Below are 21,721 nucleotides of genomic sequence, written 5' to 3'. Positions count from 1 at the left end.
ATGTATAATAAATACAGAAAAAGAGGTGACATTATACTCACACATAGATTGCAGTGGTTCAAGAAGGCAGCACACCAGCACCTTCTCCAAGGCAATTAGGATTGGGCAATAAAGGCTCACCTAGCCAGAGACGCCCATAATCTAATGAATTAAAAACATGCAGTTTGTTTTTAATTAAAGATATTTTTGAAAGTGTAGTTAGACTGTCTTATTACTTCCTTCTGGTCTCGACTGCCAGCTATGACTGTTACATCCTCTACTTTTTAAAAAATAAACACCTGCGGTTAGACATATAAAATTTACCATTTCTGAGACAGGTTGGCTTTCTTCAAGGATAATATTTAAAATTTTCATTGGCTTTGACCTCAGTGGAACTGCTACTGCACTAAAGTAACAGCCCTGAGTATCCAATGTGTATTTTTGTTCTTGGATTGTATATTGTTAGTGATGCCCTGCTTTTATCAAACCCCTCCAAGAAGTAATTTACCATATTAACCATCTTCTGTTTCTTCTTGTGTTCATGTCTGTGCAAAGGGTTTGATTACTGGATGGTTAAGAGACCATAATGTTGGAAAAGTCTTTTGGCATTGTTTGTTTCATCTGCAGTTCTGTCCATTTCCAGGTTTCTCTTGGCCCCTTTAAAGTCTTAGATGTGCATGATGAATGTTTTCTTTAAAAAAAAATGTTCTACTTTGTTAATCCTAAAATTATTATTCTTCCTATTTGGTGAATAAATGAAACCACAGCCATTTTATTTGGTTACGTTTTAGGTTTATTACAAACAGATGACAAGATTGCATTGAAAGAAATTACACGACAGCTCCAGCTTGAGAATGTTGTTGGAGATAAAGTTTTTGTAAGTCATTGTATATAAGATTGATGTTTTGCAATGTGACATTTTGTAATAATGTGCTCATGTTTTTGTAGAAACAGCAGTGTATATTTTTTAAGTTCTAGCTTAATATCAGCATTCTTGCTTTACCTTTTGAAATCAATTGTGTCCATTTTTAAGTTTAATAGTGGTTGCTAAGGTATGATTAAGAAATAAACCAAAATTGTGCATCTGCCGTACTTCTCCTGGAGCACCACGTTAGCCAACTAATAACAGTACAGGTGTGATCAATTTTACAGTCAATTCATTTTTATAATAAGGAAGACTGATGCTTGTCTAGCATCCCCTTAAAAGCATCCATAAAATTTCTTCAACCACTTGCTGTGAGAGCAAGTTCCACATTCTTGCACACTTTGCATCAAGGTGTTTCTTATGAATTCCCTGATGGATTTGTTGATGATGATCTTGTATTGATGGCCTTATGCAAGAGACAACATTCCCTTTGTATCCACTCTATCAAAACCTTTTATTATCAGATCACTCCTCGCAAACAATTTTCTCCCAAGAGGAGAAATCCAGCCTGTCAATTGATGCAATACCAAAGTACCACGTCGTACTGTCATCAGGGTACCTGAATTCCAGAGCATGAGGTTAAAGCGTTTTTTAAAATTTTTCATTGCTGTGTATACATAGAGAATCTACTGACCGCATGGAAATGTTGTTACTTGCAGGGGAGCTTTGCTGAAAATCTTGCTTTTCTTCTTGAAGCGTTGAAAAAAGGTAACTTTTTTTTGTATGTTGTTTCACCAGACTTTTCATTTTGGTAATTAATTATAGCAATAGTTGTGGTTCATATAAAATGATGTGGATTGAGTTTTTGTTCTGCCCTATTCCTCCCTTACCTCAGTTTTCTGCATCAAATGATGGCCGCTTGCCATAGAGTTCTGCAGGTGTTGACACATTTGCAGTAACTCATGGAAATAGCTGCTCTTTATGTTTGGATTTACACAATATATAGTGGTAGACAATTTGACGAAGACTTTTCAGCTGAGCATGAGACCCCACCCCCCCATCCCCCCCTGCTGCTGCCACTCAGTTTCCACAAGCCCATTTTACATTGGAGTCACTTAGCGGCAGATGCCCAATTCTGTTTCTCTCATTCCTTGTCACTGGAACAAGAATGCCCCTCTTTACCTCCTACTCGCTACACTAATCCCAAACTGCTGCTCTGGCTGAAGTTGGCTATCCTAGGATCAAGCCTAGGATCTTCCTGGGTGTTTGGCTCAGCTGGACGCACACATAACCATCAGAAAATCCTGGTTTGAAGTTATGTTAACATAATCTTACATTGTTACTTTTTAGTTTTCTCAATTTTGCGTGCAACAAAGGAAACCCAAGAATAATCCAAATGAGACTTAATAAACCTTTTGAATAAGTATCGCAGAGTTCAACTTTGGATGTCGTTCAGGTGGTCTGCATTTAGATTGAAATCTAAATCTGGATTTGGATTTTTCTTGGCTAATTCAGCTCTGCAAAGTTCAAATTTGGAACATCTGATATCAGAAGTATTTGGATTTCATTTTAGTTGCATCCAAAATCTCATGTTCAACACTAATAAACTGCACAGACATAGAATCTCTGCAGTGCAGAAGAACATCATAGGTGCATTGACTCTGCACTGACTCTCTGACAGAGTATCTTACCCTGGCCCTCCCCTCCACTCTATCCCCATAAACCCACACATCCCCCTAACCTACGCATTCCTGGACTCTAAGGAGCAATTTATCATGGCCAATCCACTCAACCTGCACATCTTTAGAGTGTGGCAGGAAACTGGAACATCTGCCATCAGGAAACAATAATACAAAACCCGCGCAGACATGAGGAGAACAAATTCCACACAGGCAGTCAACCATGGCCGGAATTGAACCTGGGTACTTGGTGCTGTGAGGCAACAGTGCCACCATGGGATTGAAGGATAAATCTCCAGGTCCTGATAATCTTCATCCCAGAGTACTCGGGGAAGTGGCCCTGGAAATAATAGATCCATTAGTGGTTATTTTCCAAAATTTTTTGGACTCTGGACTGGTTCCTACAGATTGGAGGGTAGCTAATGTAAGGCTGCTATTCAAAAAGGGAGGTGGAGAGAAAACAAAGAACTGTAATCCAGTGATCTTAACATTCCTACTGGGGAAGATGCTAGAGTCCATTGTCAAGGATTTCATAACTTAGCATTTGGAAGGCAGTGGTATAATCAGACAAAGTCATAATAGATTTGCAAAACGGAAATCATACTTGATGAATCTATTGGCATTCTTTGACGATCTATCTAGTAGAGTTAACCGAGGAGAACCAGTGGATGTGGTTTATTAAGGCTTTCAACAAGATCTAACATACTACTATATAAAATTAAAGCACACGGGATTACAGATAATGTCTTGAGATGGATAGAAAGCTAGTTAGCTGATAGGAAGTAAAATGTTGGCATAAATGGGTCTTTTTCTGATTGGCAGTCAGTGACTAGTGGGGTTCTGCAGGGATCTGCGTAAAGACCCCAACTGTTCACATTATACATTAATGATTTGGAATAGGGAGCCAAACGCATCATTCCAGATTTGCAGATGATAAAAAGTTGGGTGAGAGGGTGAGCTATGAGGAGGTTGCAGAGATGCTTCAGCGTGATTTGGACAGGCTGAGAATATGGGCATATGCACGTCAGATGAAGTATAATGTGGATGTGTGAGATTATCCACTTTGATAGCAATACTAGGAAGACGGATTATTACTAGAATGGGTGTAACATGAGAGAGTTGGACACTCAGTGAAACCTTGGTGTCCTCATCCATCAGTCGCTTAAAATAAGAGTGCAAGTCCAGCAGGCAGTAAAGAAGACAAATGGTATGTTGGCCTTCATTGTATAGGGCACTGAGGCCACACCTAGAGTTGTGTGCAGTTTTGGTGTCTTATCTGAGGAAGGATGCCCTTGCTATTAGGGGGAGTACGGTAAAGATTTACCAGGCTGATTCCTGGGATGACAGGTGACAGGTCTGTCATATGAGAGGAAACTTAAGTCAGTTAAGATGATAGTCACTGGAGTTTAGAAGAGTGAAAGGGAATCACATAGAAACTTATAAAATTCTAACAGGGTTAGACAGGGTAGGTTCAGAAAGAATATTCCCAGTAGTGGGGGAATGCAGAACTAGGGGTCATAGTTTGAGGATAAGGTGAGATAAACCATTTACAACTGAGGTGAGAAGAAAACCATGATCAAAATGAAAGGTGGAGCAGGCTCAAAAGGCTGAACGGCCAACTCCTGCTTCTAGTTTATATGTTTCAATTCTGGGGAAACCAAGGTGGACAAAATATTTGGCGGGTTTTGAAATCCAGTGGTAAGAAGAGCAACTTCCCCTTGCCTCTTGGGTAGTCAATATTAAATAATTTTGCTTTCAAATATGGTTTCCTATTGCATGCTGTCAGGTGCTTTGAATTTGTTAGCACAAAGGTAAGCAACCTTTTGGGCTTCATTTAAAGTTAGATTGTTAGTTTTTTATTTCCAGATGTCCTGTTTGGATGAATTGAATCTATTTTTCTTCTTTACCTGTATCTTCACATAAAAGGACATGTTATAGTATTCTCTATTATTGAAATGATCTATTTAAGGTCAGTGGATGGTTGCCATTTCAGTAGAGTATCTTTTGGGTAAGCAGACCTGCATAGCTTAATGGACCGTGACTGATGTCTTCCCTGAATCTTATGGGCAAATTATTTTTTGGAAGACCAGTGTGTGTTTTGAATGAGATTTTAATCTGCAGTCCAGTCTGCTTATTTTGGCTGATTATACAAATTCCACACCATTATTTGTAAAAGGGTAGCTAATTCTTTTGGCCATTTTAACATTTCTCTTTACTGCCCTCTATATTCTTTTTCATATAATCCTCAAAACAACATTAAAAAAAACTTTTGTCATAATTTATTTACATTAACTTTTTTATTCATTACGGTGTTGGTGTCCTACAGATGCTGAAGCATTATCTGGGGCAGCGTTTCCCTCTAAACCTGGGTACCCAAAACTTTTTCTTTTACTTTAATCCATGGGATGTGAGTGTCACTGGCAAAGCGAGAATTTATTACCTTTGGAAAAATGATGATGAGGCCTTTTCTTGAACGAGTGTAGTCTGCATGCTGTAGGTACATCCACGGTGCTGCTAGATAGATAAACTGGATTTTTTAAATCCAGCAATACTGAATGAATGATGATTTAATCCCTGGGTTGCCACTTGAAAGGGAACAGTAGGTGGTTTTCTCTTGTGTCTGCTGTGCTGGTTCTTCATGGTGATAGGTCACCAGTTTGGAAGGCACTGTTGAAAAACCCTGCACACATTTCCATGTGCATCTTGTAGATGGTATACACCTCTGCCATAGCAATGGAGGGAGTGAACATTTAAACTGGTGGATGAGGTACCAATCAAATTGCTTTATCCTGGACCCTATCAAATTACTTGAATTTTCTTGGAGCTGCACTTTTATTCTGGCAAGTAGAGAGTATTCCGTCAGTGACTTGTGCCTTGTGGAGAGGCTTTGGGAGTCACAAGGAAGATTATTTGCTGCAGAATTCCCAGCCTCCTCCTGGGGATTTTGTGGTAGGAATACTATTCGATGACAAGGGGAGATGGTTAAATTCTCTCTTGTTGGAAACGGTCATTATCTGACGTTTCTGTGGCATTGATGTTGCGTGTCACTTAACTCAACTTGAATGTTTTCCAGTGTTGCTACATGTGGGCATGGGTTGCTTTATTAGCTGAGGAGTTGAGAACAGAACACTAATCAGCAGCTACATTCCCTACTTCTGTCCTTATGGTGCAGGAGAGTCACGGATGAAGCAGCTAAAGGTGACTAGACATCTCTTTCCTCTCTTGTTTCTGTTGAATTACTGGCAGCTGCCATTAGTTTCTTGCCAAATTGGAGTCACTAGGTCCACCCAGCTGCTTGGATCCTGCTTTTTCTCAGTGAGAAGTCTCACAACACCAGCTTAAAGTCCAACAGGTTTATTTGGTAGCACAAGCCACAAGCATTCAGAGCACTGCTCCTTCATCAGGTGAATGGGAGTCATGTTCACAAACAGGGCATATGAAGATACAAACTCAATTTACAAAATAATGGTTGGAATGCGAGTCTTTACAGATAATCAAGCCTTAAAGGTACAGACAATGTGAGTGGAGAGGGCATTAAATACAGGTTAAAGAGATGTGTATTGTCTCCAGACAGGATAGTTAGTGAGATTTTGCAAGTCATGGGGATTACACATAGTGTGACATGAATGCAAGATCTTCGTTGAGGCCGTCCTCATGTGTGCAGAACTTGGCTATCTGTAACCCCCACGATTTGCCTGGGCTTGCAAAATCTCACTAACCGTCCTGGCTGGAAACAATACATATCTCTTTAACCTGTGCTTAGCCCTGTCTCCACTCACATTGCCTGTACCTTTAAGACTTGATTGCCTGTAAAGACTCACATTCCAACCATAATCTTGTAAATTGATATATGTCTTTGTATGCCCTTCTTGTGAACACGACTCCCAGTCACCTGATGAAGAAGCAGCGCTCCGAAAGCTAGTGGCTTGTGCTACCAAATAAACCTATTGGACTTTATAACCTGTTGTTGTGAGACTTCTTAATGTGCTTACCGCAGTCCTATGCCAGCATCGCCACATCATATTCTTATAATCCCATTGGAAAGCCTTTGGGTTACAAAATCAACTCTGTGCAACAAAATGCAACATTGCTTGTACCTTTTTAAAGCCTTGTAGCATTTCAAATGAGTGTAAATGAACCCCCTGGTTCGAGCAAAATGCTGGATGAGTACAGAGAATTGTGTGGGAAGCTGGATGTCAGATCCAAACGGGAAAATTATAAGCAAAGTAGTCAGAGGTCGGAAGGTGACCGGGAACTCATCTGTTAGCTGCAGGAATTTGATGGTTATGCTTAGTTGTCCAGACTCATAGTTCAACATTGTATGTATGTATTTTTTAAATATATATTTTTGGAATGTGGACATTGCTAACAAAGGCCAGAAGTTATCAACCTCATGAAGATGATTTTGACAGCTTTGAATTGCTGCAATGTGTGGTGAAGGTTGTTCCACTGCTGCAAGAACAATGATAAAACAGTGATGTGTCCATGTCTGGATGGTGTTTAGGTGGAAACTTGGACGTGATTGTAGCTGCTGACCCTGTTCTTCCAGGTGGCAGCATCGTTGTTCCTTCACTATTGAGTGCCCTGACTTAAAACTCAAGTAACGACAATTTGTCAAAAATCGAAGCGAATGTCTAATGAGAATAAATGGGGATGGAGCAACATTGAAAGAACTGCTTTTAAAAATACAATTTTTTTTGGAAAGTTAATATTTTTATTTCTAGGAAATCGCAGCAGCAGCAGACCAGTGCTTTTTATCTTGGATGAATTTGACCTCTTTGCTCATCACAGGAACCAGACCTTGCTTTATAACCTCCTTGACGTTGCTCAATCAGCTCAGACACCTGTAGCTGTAGTGGGCCTGACATGTCGATTGGTAAGTGCACAAAGGAATCTTAACTAAACAAAAGTTTTAAAGATGCCTATTTTTATAAGTATCTTCAGCTCTTAAAGGTCACATATTTCAAAACTAGAGTTAACGTTTGTTACTTTCTTCCGTTACCCTCACCATCTTGTTCTGCTGCAGACCCAGTTAAGAACGGAAGTCACTAGGCCTTGAAGATCAGAAGTTGGAGAACAGGGCTGAGATACAAAATTCAAATTACGGTTAAATTAACTTATAGCATCCCTACAGTGCAAAAGAGGCTATTCAGCCCATTGAAGGTGCACCAACTCTTTCAGAGTACCTTACTCAGGCCCTCTTCCTCCACCCTATCCTTGCAGCACCACACATTTATCATAGCTAACCTACACATCTTTGGACACTAAGGATCAATTTAGCGTGGCCAACCTACCTAACCTGCACATCTTTGGAATGTGGCAGGAAACCAAAGCACCCGGAGGAAATCCATGCAGATGCGGAGAATATGCAAACTCCACACAGTCACCCAAGGTTAGAATTGAACTCAGGCCTTTGGAACTGTGAGGTATGAGGCATTTGCTGCCCTTATCCCTGACTGCATTTTGTCCTCAGCAACGAACAAATGGTGACGGCTGTTCATTATGCTGGTAGATTTTCTGTAGGAATTGATACTGGGACTTATTGCAAGTAGGAGAGTCAAAATGCGCAGCATCCTCTAATGTGATCTGGGACCTGTGAGAATAAGACAAGCAAGTGTGTGTCCCTTTAACTAACCAGATGAAAGAATTATTTATTAGAGCACAGAGCCTGAACGAGGTAATGTCAGTTCGAATATTGAACATAAGAACATAAGAAATAGGAGCAGGAGTAGGCCATCTAGCCCTTCGAGCCTGTCCCGCCATTCAATAAGATCATGGCTGATCTGTCGCTGCTCAGTTCCACTTTCCTGCTTTCTCCCCATAACCCTTAATCCCCTTTCTTATCAAAAACCCATCAACCTGCGTCTTAAAAATATTTAGCGAGGCAGCCTCCACCACTTCAACGGGCAGAGAATTCCAGAGATTCACCACCCTTTGAGTGAAGAAGTTCCTCCTCAACTCCGTTCTAAACCGCCCCCCTTTTATCTTGAGGCTGTGCCCCCTAGTCCTACTGTCTTTTTTGAGCAGGAAGAGTCTCTCCACCTCTATCCTATCCGTCCCATTCATCATCTTATACGTCTCAATGAGATCTCCCCTCATTCTTCTAAACTCTAACGAGTACAAGCCCAGTTTATTCAGCAATTAAATTGAATTAAATGTCAAATTGGATACAGAAAGTAAAATGGACAGGGGAGAAGAAAGAGTGGATCAATAGTGAGAGAGCAACAAGACAGAAAAAAAGACTTTTTAAAAAAAAACTTCAGCAATAAATAATTGAAATCTGAAGGCTTAAGGGTGCACAGTTGTATAAGTTACCCTCAGTACCAGGAAGGTTGTTTGACAGTGATTAAGAATTACCATATGATTAAAAGGGACTAGAATCAACAAGTCAGAACTTTTTCTGACATTTGGTTCCCACCTCTGAGGTAAATACTACAACTTCATGTTGCTCGATTTATTTGAATGGTGTGTCTGGCATAAATACCATGATTGTGCAAATTTTGGAAAAGTATTGCATCCCGGACAACAGTTTGCACGTTTAACATACACATGCAGTTGCCAGATATTGCTGTTTGATTTTCCACGTAAATAATATTTAGTTCGTGCTCTTGGCTTCACTGTTATTTTTGCTATACAATCCAGCCCTTCCTTACTCTAGAATAATGGAATAACTTACTGTTATACTTGTGTATAATTTTGTCCTTGCAATTGTCTGCTAAAATCAAACTTCATCTGTTTTGACTTAAATTTCTTGGATTGGCGCACTAAAAAAGGTTTTGTCTTGCAACAGTTTTCAGAATTTAAAAGGATGGATTAAACAATTGATAAAATACTGACCCAACTAAATGAGGCAGTAATCAGAGGAAGTAATTACCATGCACTGTATCTTACTTCAAATTCTAATCTATAAGGATGCAGATGAACTCTGGTCCTAATTGTGTCTGCAGCTTTGTCATCTTCAGCTTTGGATCAGAGAACAAATAAGCATTAGTGATAGTTTTCCGCAACTGTCTGAGTATATTCTAAAACGTTTTAAACCAGTGTTGGTGGTATGCTCAGTCAGAGAAAAAGTGTTTTAGTAGATTATGGCAACAGTCACTTTCTGATTCTCAGCAGTTAACTAAACTAATGGCATTGAATATTAGGTTCAAATTAAATTCTAGAATATCTGATTTAAAAATACTAATAAAAGGAGAACAAAACTTGGGCTACTCTTGGTAAACTCTCAATAGTACTAGCTGTCTGGAAAAGGTATTCTTTTTAACATTAAGGAAAAATGCAATATTAGAACTGGAGTTTATCGGTTGGATAATTAGCACTTGGTGGGCTACATCTTGCGCCTTGAGATACCCCAGACTTGGATAATACTTGCATTTTGTCTTTTGGACATATAGTCCACTTAGTTGAAACTAAGTAGAATCGATTGACATCTATCTTCTAATTCCTATTGTTAACGTTTAATTCACCTATGTATCTTTTAGCCATGCGTATTTTGGCTGTTTAACTGAGCTCAGTTCCTGCAAAGACAGCTGAATGTGAACCTCAAATCTGTTAATGCTGTTAGATAATCCATATGCTTTTCATATCAACTGATGTTTGTCCGCAAAACATTGACTCCAATATAATTAAATGGGGCAACCTATTTGACAAAAGAAAATTACACCAGATGCAAAGAAGAAGATTAGATATTTTTTCTGAAGTATTATAGCAGCCTTGTGAATAATGGGAGGGATAAATTTAAAGTTTATTTATTAGTCGCAAATAAGGTTTACATTAACACTACAATGAAGTTACTGTGAAATTCCCCTAGTTGCCACAGTCCGGCACCTGTTCAAGTCAATGCACCTAACCAGCACATCTTTCAGATTGTGGGAGGAAACTGGAGCACCCGGAGCCATGCAGACATGGGGAGAATGTGCAGATTCCACACAGACTGCGACCAAGCCGGGAATTGAACCCAGGTCCCTGGAACTGTGAGGCAGCAGCACTAACCACTGTGCTATCATGCTGCCCAAAAATGTGCATGTCACTTGCACTAAGGCCAAAAGGAAGAATTTTGGCAACCATCTAATTTTCTTTACTCAAGTATTTGCACACTGGTTTCTTATTGATATTTCTGCTGCCCTCTTTCTCAGTGCTGTCGTAATATGCCTTTGTTATGTCTATGAAGTTAGATACTTAGTAGATAATGAACAGAAGGATCATCTGTTACATTCTGTTTGTTTTTTACAATCAAATCTTTGTCAGGCGTGAATTATTTTTTAAAGATTTTCTTAGATTAACAATTTTTCTACTGCTTGATAGGGCTTGCTAATTCTTAGCCTCATGTGTGCATTTTATTAAAAAAGCAGCTATTACTGCTGAGGATTAAGTTGGAGAATGCCAATGTAATTTGTTCATTTCCCTTTCAGGTTATAGTGGCCTATTCATTCCCCTTTCCCTTTATGCAATATGGAAATAAATTAATTATTTGTGTGTGATTGCAGGGTTGGTTCACTCAGAAAATGACACTATTTCTATATGTTCACTGTGTGAAGAATTTGTTCCCTTTCTTGTGAAATGATGTGGAGATGCTGGTGTTGGACTGGGGTGGGCACAGTTAGATGTCTGACAACACCCGGTTAAAGCCCAGCGGTCTATTTGGTATCACAAGGTTTCAGATCTGCTCCTTCATCAGGACTCACCTGATGAACGAGCAGCGCTCCAAAAGCTGGTGATACCAAATAAACCTGTTGGACTTTAACCAGGTGTTGTCAGACTTTTTACTGTTTCTTGTGAAACTAATGGAGAGATGCAAGTTATTTATTTTTTTGTCACTGCTCTGAATTCCGAATGTCAGTATTGAGGGAAAAGCAGAAACTAGAAGACCCTTGGACACTTTCATTACTAGGAACCAGAACAGACCATTCAGCCTCTTCAGTCCCTCCACTGTTTAATGTCATCAGGGTGATCTGATTAGTGGATTATAGAATTTAAATCCTGCAGTTTTTTTTATTTCTCTTGCACCATGTAAACTGATGCACTTTGTTTTTCTTCACTTTCCTCCCTGAGTTAATGGCCTTGATTGGAAACAGTCATAATAGGTGCACAAATGGTTATCCTTCACATGTGGACAATGTCACAATCCAGCATCATCTCTCGAGTAACCTCTCAGCTGCAAGATAATCTGTCTTGGCCCATTCAAGCACAACTTTAAATGATCTCTGCTTTTGTACAGCAGTCCTCCTTTCAGTTACCTTAAAAAGACACTGCTTGGCTGCATGATTGCTCAGCAGGTTCTAATTACAGTTTATAACGTCACTTTGGAGGCAAAAAAGATCGTTAGACATGATGTCCTCTCAACATTACTAATCTAAATTCCAGGTTTCACAACCAGCAACATCATGCAACCTGATCGTTCATTGGACAAAAGTCATCTGCCACTGCAGTGTTGCAAACTAGAAAGTCTGTAATGCGCTATAGGGAAATGTATTAAGCCACTAATGAGTTTTTTGGTGTTTGACCTGGTTGATTACACTTGATACCATTTCTATTAAAACTTTAGGATGTTTTGGAACTCCTGGAAAAGAGGGTGAAGTCCAGATTTTCCCACCGGCAGATTCACTTGCTGAATACATTTGGTTTCAAGGAGTATGTTGAAATCTTCCAGCAACAACTTACTTTACCAAAAGAATTCCCTGATGGGAGATTTGCGCAAGAATGGAATCAAAATATCCAGGTAACTTTTTTTTTCCCCCTTTAGGTCATTCATGTAGCAAGATCTTCTAGCCATTTGGTAAAAAATTTTAAAAAATCATATTCGCAGAATCGTTAAAATGCAGCAGGGAGCCGTTCAACCCATCTAATCTGCACAGGTCTCTGTCTCACTACCTTACCCCACTCCCTGCTGTATTCCCGTAACCTTGCACAATCTCTCTTAACAATTCAACTTCCTTTTGAATATCTCAATCCAACCTGCCTCCAGGAAATTTGTTCTAGACTCCAGCCACCCTCACATCACTTTTACCCTTTTTGTGAATTACTTTGAATCAGTGCCCCCTTGAGAAGGAACACTTTCTCATTACTTACCCTGTCCATACCCCTTAAGATCTTGAACATCTCAATCAAATCCCGTCTTAGCTGCCTTTCCTCCAAGGAAGACAATCCCAACTTAGAATCATAGAGCAATACAGCATGGAAACAAGCCTATGCCGACATGGTGCCCTCCCAGCTATTCCCAGTTGCCCGCGTTTGGCCCGTATGTAGAATCATGGTTCCCCATCTATCCTCATAGCTACTGTTTTTATCCCTGGAATCATTCTTCTGAATCTTCTCTGTACTCTCTACAATACCGTCACATTTGGTGGCAAAAAATGGATGCAGTACTCCAGATGAGGCATAACACGTGCCTTATACATGTTCAACATGACCTCCTTACCCTTGTATTAACTCTATTATGAAAGCCAAAGATAACTATATGCTTTATTAACTATTCTGTTGACATGCCCTGCCATCTTCAATTATGTATGTACATATACACTGAGGTCCCTCTGTTACTGCACCTCCTATAGAGTTTCTCCCTCTATTTTGTACTACCTATAGGCTCCAGTTGCCAGCTTTATCCTTGCAACACTTTATGAACAAGGCTGTAGCATTCATAATTCGCTAGACTCTGTGTCTGAGGAAGACTGGAAGATTGTCATTAATGTTTCTAAAGTTTCTCTCACTTCCCTCAGTACCCTTGAATGCATCCCATGTCATCCTGATACCTTACCTATTTTAAGCACAGATAGCCTTTCTAACACCACCTCCTCCTGAATTGTAAAATATTTTAGTGTACCAGTTCCTGGTTCCTTTGTAAAGACAGGTGCAAAGTACTCATTTAATACTCTGCTATTTCTCCTGCATCTACATTAAAGTCCCTTTTTTTTGATCCCTTATTAGCCCTATTTTTTCTTTGACCACCCTGTTGTTGTTTGTGTGCTTGTAGAAAACCTTGGAATTCCCTTTTATGTTAGTTGTCATGTTCTTTTCATGCTCTCTCCTCATTAGTTTTTTCACTTCCTCTCTGGTTCTTCTATATTCAGCCCAATTCTTCTTCATAATTTCTACCTGACATCTATCATACTTCTTCCTTTTCATCTTCACCTCTATCTCTCTCGTCATCCAGGGCACACTAGATTTATTTGTCCTACCTTTTCCTTTTAGGGAAATATACAACATTGCCTGTAATGCGCTTACCTGGAAAGTGACCCGTTCTTCAGCCATATCTTTCCTGCCAACGTTTGATTCCAACTCGCTTGACTCAGATAGATGCATTCTCATCACATCGAAGCTGACTTCCCCACCCCAATTAATTATCACTGCTCTGGGTTGATCCTTATCCTTTTCCATGGCCAAACTATACTTTATGATACAATGGTCACTGCCCTCTAAATGCTCTCACACAGATATTCGATCCACTTTGGCCAACTCATTACCCAGAACCAGGACCAGTAGTGGACTCGTTGGACTGAAACATACCGCTGCAGAAAATTATCTTGAACACAATCCAGATATTCTTGCTTCTCTTTTCACTTTGCACTATTCCTATTCCAGTCTGTATTTGGACATTGAGCCCCCCAATATAATTATTTTAAAATTCTTGCAACTTTCTGTAATTTATTTGCAAATGATGTCTCTATATCTCTTCTTCTAATTGATGGATGGTCTATATAATTCCCGATCAGTGTTATTGCACCGGTTTTATTCCTGGTCTCTAGCCAGGGAGATTTCTTCCTGATCCCTCTGGAACATCCTCTCTTCGATCAGTACTTCCACCTCCACCATCACACCCAGCCTTTTCTTTCTTTCTTGTCTCCCCTAAACACCGTGCACTCAGGAATATTCAATACCTAGTCCTGTCCTTTGAGCCAGTTCTCTGTTGAAGCAATAATATCATAATTCCATCTGGGAACCTGTGTCTTTAGTTCATTAATCTAATTAACCACATTTTGTGCATTTACATACATGCACATTTAACCCTGATTTGAGCTTTTTTACTTTTCCTCCTTACTCTGACTCCATCTAATGACTTACTGTTGGCTACTCTAAACCTGTCGGTGGTTAGCACTGCTGCCTCAGAGCACCAGGGACATGGGTTTGATTCCTGGCTTAGATCACTGTCTGTGCAGAGTCTGCATGTTCTCCCCATGTTTGCGTGGGTTCCCTCCAGGTGCTCTGGTGTCCTCCCACTGTCCAAAAGACATGCTGGTTAGGTACGTTGGCCATGCTAGATTCTCCCTCAATGTACTTGAACAGGCACTGGAGTGTGCCAACAAGGGAATTTTCATTGTAACTTCATTGTGGTGTTAATGTAAGCCTACTTGTGACACTAATCAATAAAGACAAAAGACTGTCAAACTCTAACTGATACTGCTCTGATATATCCTCCTTATCAGTTAATACTTTTCTATTTCCCACTGCCAGTTTTTTTTCCTCTTCACTCTGAATTTTCCTTCAGGTTTCCATCCTCCTCATTTAAACTGTACCCAAAAGCACTAACAAACCTCTAGTGAGGATATTAGTCCCAGCTTTTCCTGTACAAGTCCCGTCTATCCCAGAACTGGTCCAGATGCCTCAGAAGTTTGAAGTCCTACCTCCCAGTCCTTTAGTCCAGCCAAGCTCAATCTTCCTTTTCTTATGTTGGCAAACACAAGGCAATGAGAGTAACTGTACCTTTGTCTGTTGTCTGTTTTGCAATTTGCCACGACTTGCAGCTATTTAACACCCATCTGAAATATTGTTATCCCACCAGTCTCTGTGCAAAGATAAGGCTATGGAAGATATTTTACAGAAGCACTTTAATTCCAGTAAGGATTTCCGCTCTCTGCATATGTTACTGGTAAGAGCTTATTAACACTCAAAGTCATATTTTATAATGGTTTAACCTAGCAATTTACTAATTTTCTGTAATTACTAGTGCTGCACAATGGAATTTGTTTACAGTAGGACATCCTTATAGTTTTCATGCTCGGCAGGCATGGGTGGAACACAAAAAATATTCTACTCGGTCTGATTGCACAGTCCAATAGGGTTGAATTAAAAACAGAAAATGCCGAATAAACTCAGCAGGTCTGGCAGCATAAGCTACTGCTAAGAGCTTATTAACTCAAAGTCGTGTTTTATATGGTTTAACCTAGCAATGAAGATAGGAGCGGACTTAATGTTTTGAGTCCATATTTCTACAGAACTGAAGGGAGGTAGAAATGTTATGAATTATATTATTTGAGAGCGATGTGGGATCATAAAATCCCTACAGTGCAGAAGGAGGCCATTCGGCCCATCAAATGTGCACTGGCCCTATCCCTATAACCTCATGCATTTATCCTAGCTAGTCCTCTGACATTAAGGGGTAATTTAGCATGGCCAATCCATCTAACCCACACATCTTTGGACTGTGGGAGGAAACCAGAGCGCCTGGAGGAAACCCATGCAGATGTGGCGAATGTGCAAACTCCATACAGACAGTGACCCAAGCCAGGAATTGAGCCCAGGTCCTAACCACTGTGCCATCATGCCGCACCCCACCCCCTCAATTGAATATTCTGTTGTGCTTCCGCACCCCCCCCCCCCCCCCCCCCCCCATTTAATTATTACATTTCTGTCTGTCTCCAGTTCTGTAGAAGAGTCATGTGGACTTGAAGTGTTAACTTTGTTTCTGGAATATTACTTGCTGGTCACCACACTACCAGAAGGATTTGGATGCTTTGCAGATGGTGCAAAGAAGGTTTTACCAGGATGTTCCCTGGTCTAGAGAGTTTTAGGCATGAGGAGAGTTTGGATAAATTCATTGTTTTCACTGGAAAGATGGAAGCTGGGAGGGGGCAACCTGTTAGGAGTCCACAAAATTATGAGAAGCGTAGATAGGGTGGATAGTTAGAGGCTTTTTCCCAGGGTGGAAATGTCAATTAAAAGGAGGCACAGGTTTAAGGTGAGCGGTGATAAGTTTAAGGGAGACATGCGGGGAAAGTTTTTCACACAAAGGGTGGTGGGTGCCTGGAATGCACTGCAGTGGGGGAAGTGGAAGCAAGCACATTAGCAACTTTCAACACCTATCTTGATAGACAGATGAACAGGAGGTGAACAGAGGGATAGAAACTGCGTATTGCGCACACTTGGGCTGTTTTGTTCTTTGTTCCTTCCACAGATGTTGCCAGACCTGCTGAGTTTATCCAGCATTTTCTATTATTCTTTCAGATTTTAGCATCTGCCGTTTTTTTGCTTTCATTTGAGTGTTGAATTAACCATTGGTTCCCGTTGATTAGCTTGCAATTTTCTTCGTTCATTCCAACTTTCATTCACTATATAATCTATTTAAAAGCCTAAAAAGTGAACTGATAGCGGTCATGTTGAGGTCAAAGCCAATATAAAGAATCTGTGCATGGCATAACAGTGGTTCTTTTGCTATTTAGTCATTAAATGAAAAATTAAGGTTGATAACTAAAAATTATCATCATGAAAATCTCTAATGACTGTGTTTTCTTGCTCATTTGCCTGTCCTGCTGCACCTTGGAGATAATTTGCCAGTTGCTACAGCATTGGAGTTGGAATGCTGCTAAATTGAAGGCTCTCAAAATGACCTCTTGGCTAAAGAGGGCCTGACTGTAGCATCTTAGTGGTGACCAGAACACTATTATTAAGCTGACAGTTTGGAACCAAAATGGATGCTGCTTCAGAGGCTGGTAAGGGAGCAGGCATGTGTCATCCTGAGAACTGACAGCATGTGCCCCTGCCATATTGCCAGAGCAACACTCCTACTGCTTGAACCAAGTCCAGGAATGACATAATGTTTTAGAAGCTTCCATCCTTATTATCCTTCGTGCTTGGAAATAAAGGAGATGCTGGAATTCAGAGTCAGGATGGCTGCAATCAGATCTTTTATTGGTGCTATCAGAGCAGTGGCCATGCTGCAATGTTCATGAAGCTGACTGCGCGATTTTCATGCTCTTGCCAAGGTGTGTAAGCTCACTGCCAGTCCAGAGCACTCAGAAGTTGGTGATACCCGGCCATTGGTTTCCATCGGCTACATCTTGAACAATATTCACTCTTGTTGCAGCAGGACCAGGATGTGAGCTCTCCCTTTGGCAAGCTGGTTGCTGGCTGTTCTCTCCTCCTGACCTTGCTCTTGCACACTTAAACTAATTTGTTTTGAAAGTTAATCATTTAAATTATACTCAACTGAATTGTGTGCATTTAGTCACGTTCCAGGAATCCTTCAGTCTTTTCAAATGGAGCTACTGTTCACTGGAATAATAGTTAATAGAATTCGACACAAATGTGAAGTAACGCTAATTACACAAAAAGCCCTTTACCTTAATTTTTGCAAACAGTAAAACTATTGGTCATAGTAACAGTGACAGACATTATCCAATTAATGGGTTTGATCTACAGATAACAACTCGTTTAGTCATCATTTTTACTACTTGTTTATTTTCAGATGTTGGCGCTTAGTCAGGTGGCTGTCTCCAACCCAAATATTCGATTACCTGACCTTCTAGCAGCCAGTAGACTGTGCACAATGGATTCCAAAGCGAATGTACTGCATGGTAGGAAGAACTGAGTTGTTTTAATATAGATAATGGAAATAGTGCTGTGCAGTGCAATGATTGCAAATACAGTATAAATGTTTTAAGCTGATTTGCACAAGTCTATTTGCTCTGCTAGTATAAAGCAAGGTTAGGATCATAGAACATCGTCAGAGTTCTGGATGGTTACATCTAGTTTGCTAAGGAAGTGATTTTCCAACTGGGATCTCATTTAGCCTTTTATATTCTGAGTTGTCTTCAGTAAAGTTTCAAAAATGAAGCTTCTAGAATGAGCTAGCTTTAATTGGGAACATGTTAATATTGTCGACCTCTGGGCCAACCTTCAGTCATTGTGCCTGTGTTCTTTGATTACAATGCCCAGGATCTTAAAACTGACGCTACCTGTTTCTTCTGAATCAAGCTATTGCTTTTCATTTAATACCTTAAGAATCATAGAATCCTTGCAGTGCAGATGGAAGCCGTTTGGCTAAAGAGGGCCTGACTATAGCATCTTGCTGCTGATCAGAACACTATAGTCTAGCTGACAGTCTGGAACCAAAATGGATGCTGCTTCAGAGGCTGCTCAGGGAGCAGGCATGTCCCCCTGCAATCCCACTTAGGCCCTATACCCATAAACTCCACTTATTTGCCCTGCTAATCCCCTGACACCAAGAGGCAATTTAGCATGGCCAGTCAACCTAACCCATACACCTTTTAGACTGTGGGAGGAAACCAGAGCAACTGGGGGAAACCCCTCACAGACATGGGGAGAATGTGCAAACTCCACATAGACAGTGACCCAAGCAGGGAATTGAACCCAGATTCCTAGCGCTCTGAGGCAGCAGTGCTAACCACTGAAGTTGTGGCAAAACAAAAAACCAGTAGCCAACATGTGACAGCAGTCTGTTTACTATGTTGAACCTTAGAGCATTAAACTATTTTTGAATATATGCAACTCCTTTCCACTAAATGGGAAATGACTTGCAATTATCGCGTTATCATAAAAGAAATCGATTTGTAAGTTCCATCACTGAATCTATTTTGAAAAATTCTTTTGAATCCTTTGTCCATTTTTAAAAAAAAATACACTTTCACAAATTTTTCAAACATTTTGAATTTAGCTTTCACACATTTGGCTTGGCTCCATTGTAACAGTCTTTGCTTCTGAAACAGAGATTGTGTGTTGAAGCTCCACTCGACACTTGGGAGCATTATCTGGACTGATACTCCACTGCAGTACTGAGTGATTGTTGCAATGTTAAAGTACCACCTTTTAGTAAAACCAAGAGCCATTTGTCAGAGAATCTATATTTTTGGATTTTTTTCTGTGTTTTTGTAAACTAGCGCCTGTGGGAGTGGCCTTTTGTTGACAGGGGAGTGCTACATTCAAAAACCAAGAGCCATTTGTCAGAGAATCTATATTTTTGGATTTTTTTCTGTGCTTTTGTAAACTAGCGCCTGTGGGAGTGGCCTTTTGTTGACAGGGGAGTGCTACATTCAAGTTACCAAGGATTGATCCATCAATTCTGCCTCGGGGAAGGGGTGTAACCCTATTGGGAGATGTTAACAGAGAGCACTAATCAGTTCAAAGGGACAAAGAGAACAGCAGCTCGCAGGAATTGGAGGAGAGTCAGTTCTGTGCAGCTGAAGTGCTGCTATTAGCTCTGTACTGCTAAGGGAACAGATGAGTCCAAACCTGGAGGTGGCAGCAAAAGATTTCTGCTGCTGGGAGATTGCTGGGAGAAGCCCAGGGTGGTTATTGGACCAGTGAAGCTGAAGTGAACAGCAGCTGTTGGCTCTGACAATCTGAGAGTTGGGGGTGCGGGGGGAGGAAATCCCTTTGCTCAAAGTTACCAGGGGATGCCCACAGTCATGTTGGGTGAGGGGGAGGGGTGGGGGTGGAAGCCAGCAGGCTGCCTCAATCTCAGCTGTGGATCCTGTGCAGACATCTAAATGAGGTGGGAGTGTGAGGAAGATTAATAAACCATAGGCAGCTGTGATATGGATAGGAACCCAAGAAGCAGGACAAGGGAAACACTGCCACGTACCAGCCTTCATAACCCCTATAGAATATGTGGTAGCCTGTTATGAAGGATAAATGAGGCCTGCAAGTGATCTCTCCTGAACCCCCTCCCTGAAAATGCAATTCTTGGCCTTGAGTTGAGTTCTTTCTGGTATCCTCTAAGCAGTGCACACTGCGGAGGGTGTTGGCTGCCTGAGCACTCCCCTCCGAAACAGCTCTCAGAGGTGAAGGCACCAGATTCACGCTTATGTAGAGCCGTTGGCATCTGCTGAATATCCGGTAAGGGGGGAAAATCCAGAGATGGTGCTTACTAATGACATGCTAATGTATTAAAATGAGTGTTCTGGAATCCCGTGGCACGTTACAGGCCCCTCTGCCAGCGAGGGGCCAGGAAGATCGGAACTTGGAAACACGCCAGTGCAAATTGCGCTCTCCAGAATTTGAGCATGCGCTGTCATTCCCACAGATGGAGAGTGTGGGCTCAAAACTGCCCCCAGAGTTAATTGATTGCTTAGCTAACTTCTGTATTGTAAAACCTGTTCTGTTAAAACCATGGACTCCTGTAACTTTAATTTCTTAGTAACTCCCATTTCTAAGTTTGCCTTCCAAAAAAATAATTTACTGGTTCCTAACTGGCTTGCAATAAAATGTGGGAATCGAGGATTTGGGATTGTAACACCTTCCATTTGTCAGTTAAATTTAAACAAAAAATCCTATGCCACTATTTGTGGAACTTGCTGTGTGGGGGCAAAAGAATTGTCCTGAGTCACTTCATGCTTTTTTAAATGTGAAAAAGTTGCAGAACAATCCGATTAGAATGGGGGTGAGTTTCATAGTGACTTTCCATGGGTGGGTGGGAATCCCTGTCACATGTGAAATCCTACATCATAAAAAATTCCTCCAATAATGATTTAGGTGAGGGAGGCAAGAAGAAAGATTCTCTAAAATGTTGAGTGTAACTTCTTTGCTTCTCCATTGCATATTCTGAATCCTCTTGGATTTCGCCACCGCAGTGAAATTTGCTTGTTGGGCTGAGTGCTGACCAGAGTCCTTCTCCTTTCTTTTCTAATTGCTTCCTCAGAAAATGCTGGTCATTCTAGTTAAGAAATTTGTGGTTCCTGCATGGGAAACCTCTGTGAACAGATTAATTAACAGTTAATTATGAAATAGACCAAAGGCTGTAATTTCAGGGAATTATAATGTTTGACTCGTGCTTGTTTGCTTCTCTTTCATTGTGCACAGATGCTCTCCTTCCTCCCCTTCTTCCTCCAGCTAAAGCGGTGTGTGGGCAAACCACCACATAGACTCACTGCAGAGACATGCCTCAGCAAGCCTGATCATCACCTTTGGATTTTGATGCAATGATTTCCCTTGAAATGGTTTTTATTGTGAATTATAATTTTAATATCTAGCCCTGTTTTCCTTGCAGGTTTGTCTGTGCTGGAACTCTGCCTGATTATTGCCATGAAGCACTTAAATTCCATTTATGAAGGAGAACCTTTCAACTTTGAAATGGTTTACAATGGTGAATTTTTAATTTTAAAATACTATTATCTTGTTATTCTAAATTGCAAAATGGACAGAAACACATCTGGCAGCCAGAGTCCTTTCTTCTCTTTTCATTAGAGAA

General features: G+C 40.6%; 1 protein-coding gene across 5 annotated transcripts in view; it reads left to right on the top strand.

The window, feature by feature from the left end:
* orc4 (origin recognition complex, subunit 4) overlaps nucleotides 1–21,721 on the top strand; it is a 69,677-nt gene that overhangs the window by 43,317 nt on the left and 4,639 nt on the right. For 3 of the 5 annotated variants that reach the window (XM_080199386.1, XM_080199387.1, XM_080199384.1), the window contains 7 exons: nucleotides 771–856; nucleotides 1,564–1,612; nucleotides 7,248–7,399; nucleotides 12,068–12,241; nucleotides 15,299–15,385; nucleotides 17,981–18,089; nucleotides 21,521–21,616. In XM_080199386.1, the coding sequence (XP_080055512.1) occupies nucleotides 771–856; nucleotides 1,564–1,612; nucleotides 7,248–7,399; nucleotides 12,068–12,241; nucleotides 15,299–15,385; nucleotides 17,981–18,089; nucleotides 21,521–21,616 (753 nt within the window). The remainder of the gene's footprint in view (nucleotides 1–770; nucleotides 857–1,563; nucleotides 1,613–7,247; nucleotides 7,400–12,067; nucleotides 12,242–15,298; nucleotides 15,386–17,980; nucleotides 18,090–21,520; nucleotides 21,617–21,721) is intronic. The other 2 variants (XM_080199388.1, XM_080199389.1) reach the window with 2 other exon arrangements.

This window comes from Carcharhinus amblyrhynchos, chromosome 11 (assembly GCF_965287045.1).
Source record: "Carcharhinus amblyrhynchos chromosome 11, sCarAmb.v2.hapA, whole genome shotgun sequence".
Classification (NCBI taxonomy): domain Eukaryota; kingdom Metazoa; phylum Chordata; class Chondrichthyes; order Carcharhiniformes; family Carcharhinidae; genus Carcharhinus; species Carcharhinus amblyrhynchos.
The sequence above is the reverse complement of the archived record's forward strand: the minus strand, read 5'-3'. Positions and strand labels throughout refer to the sequence as shown.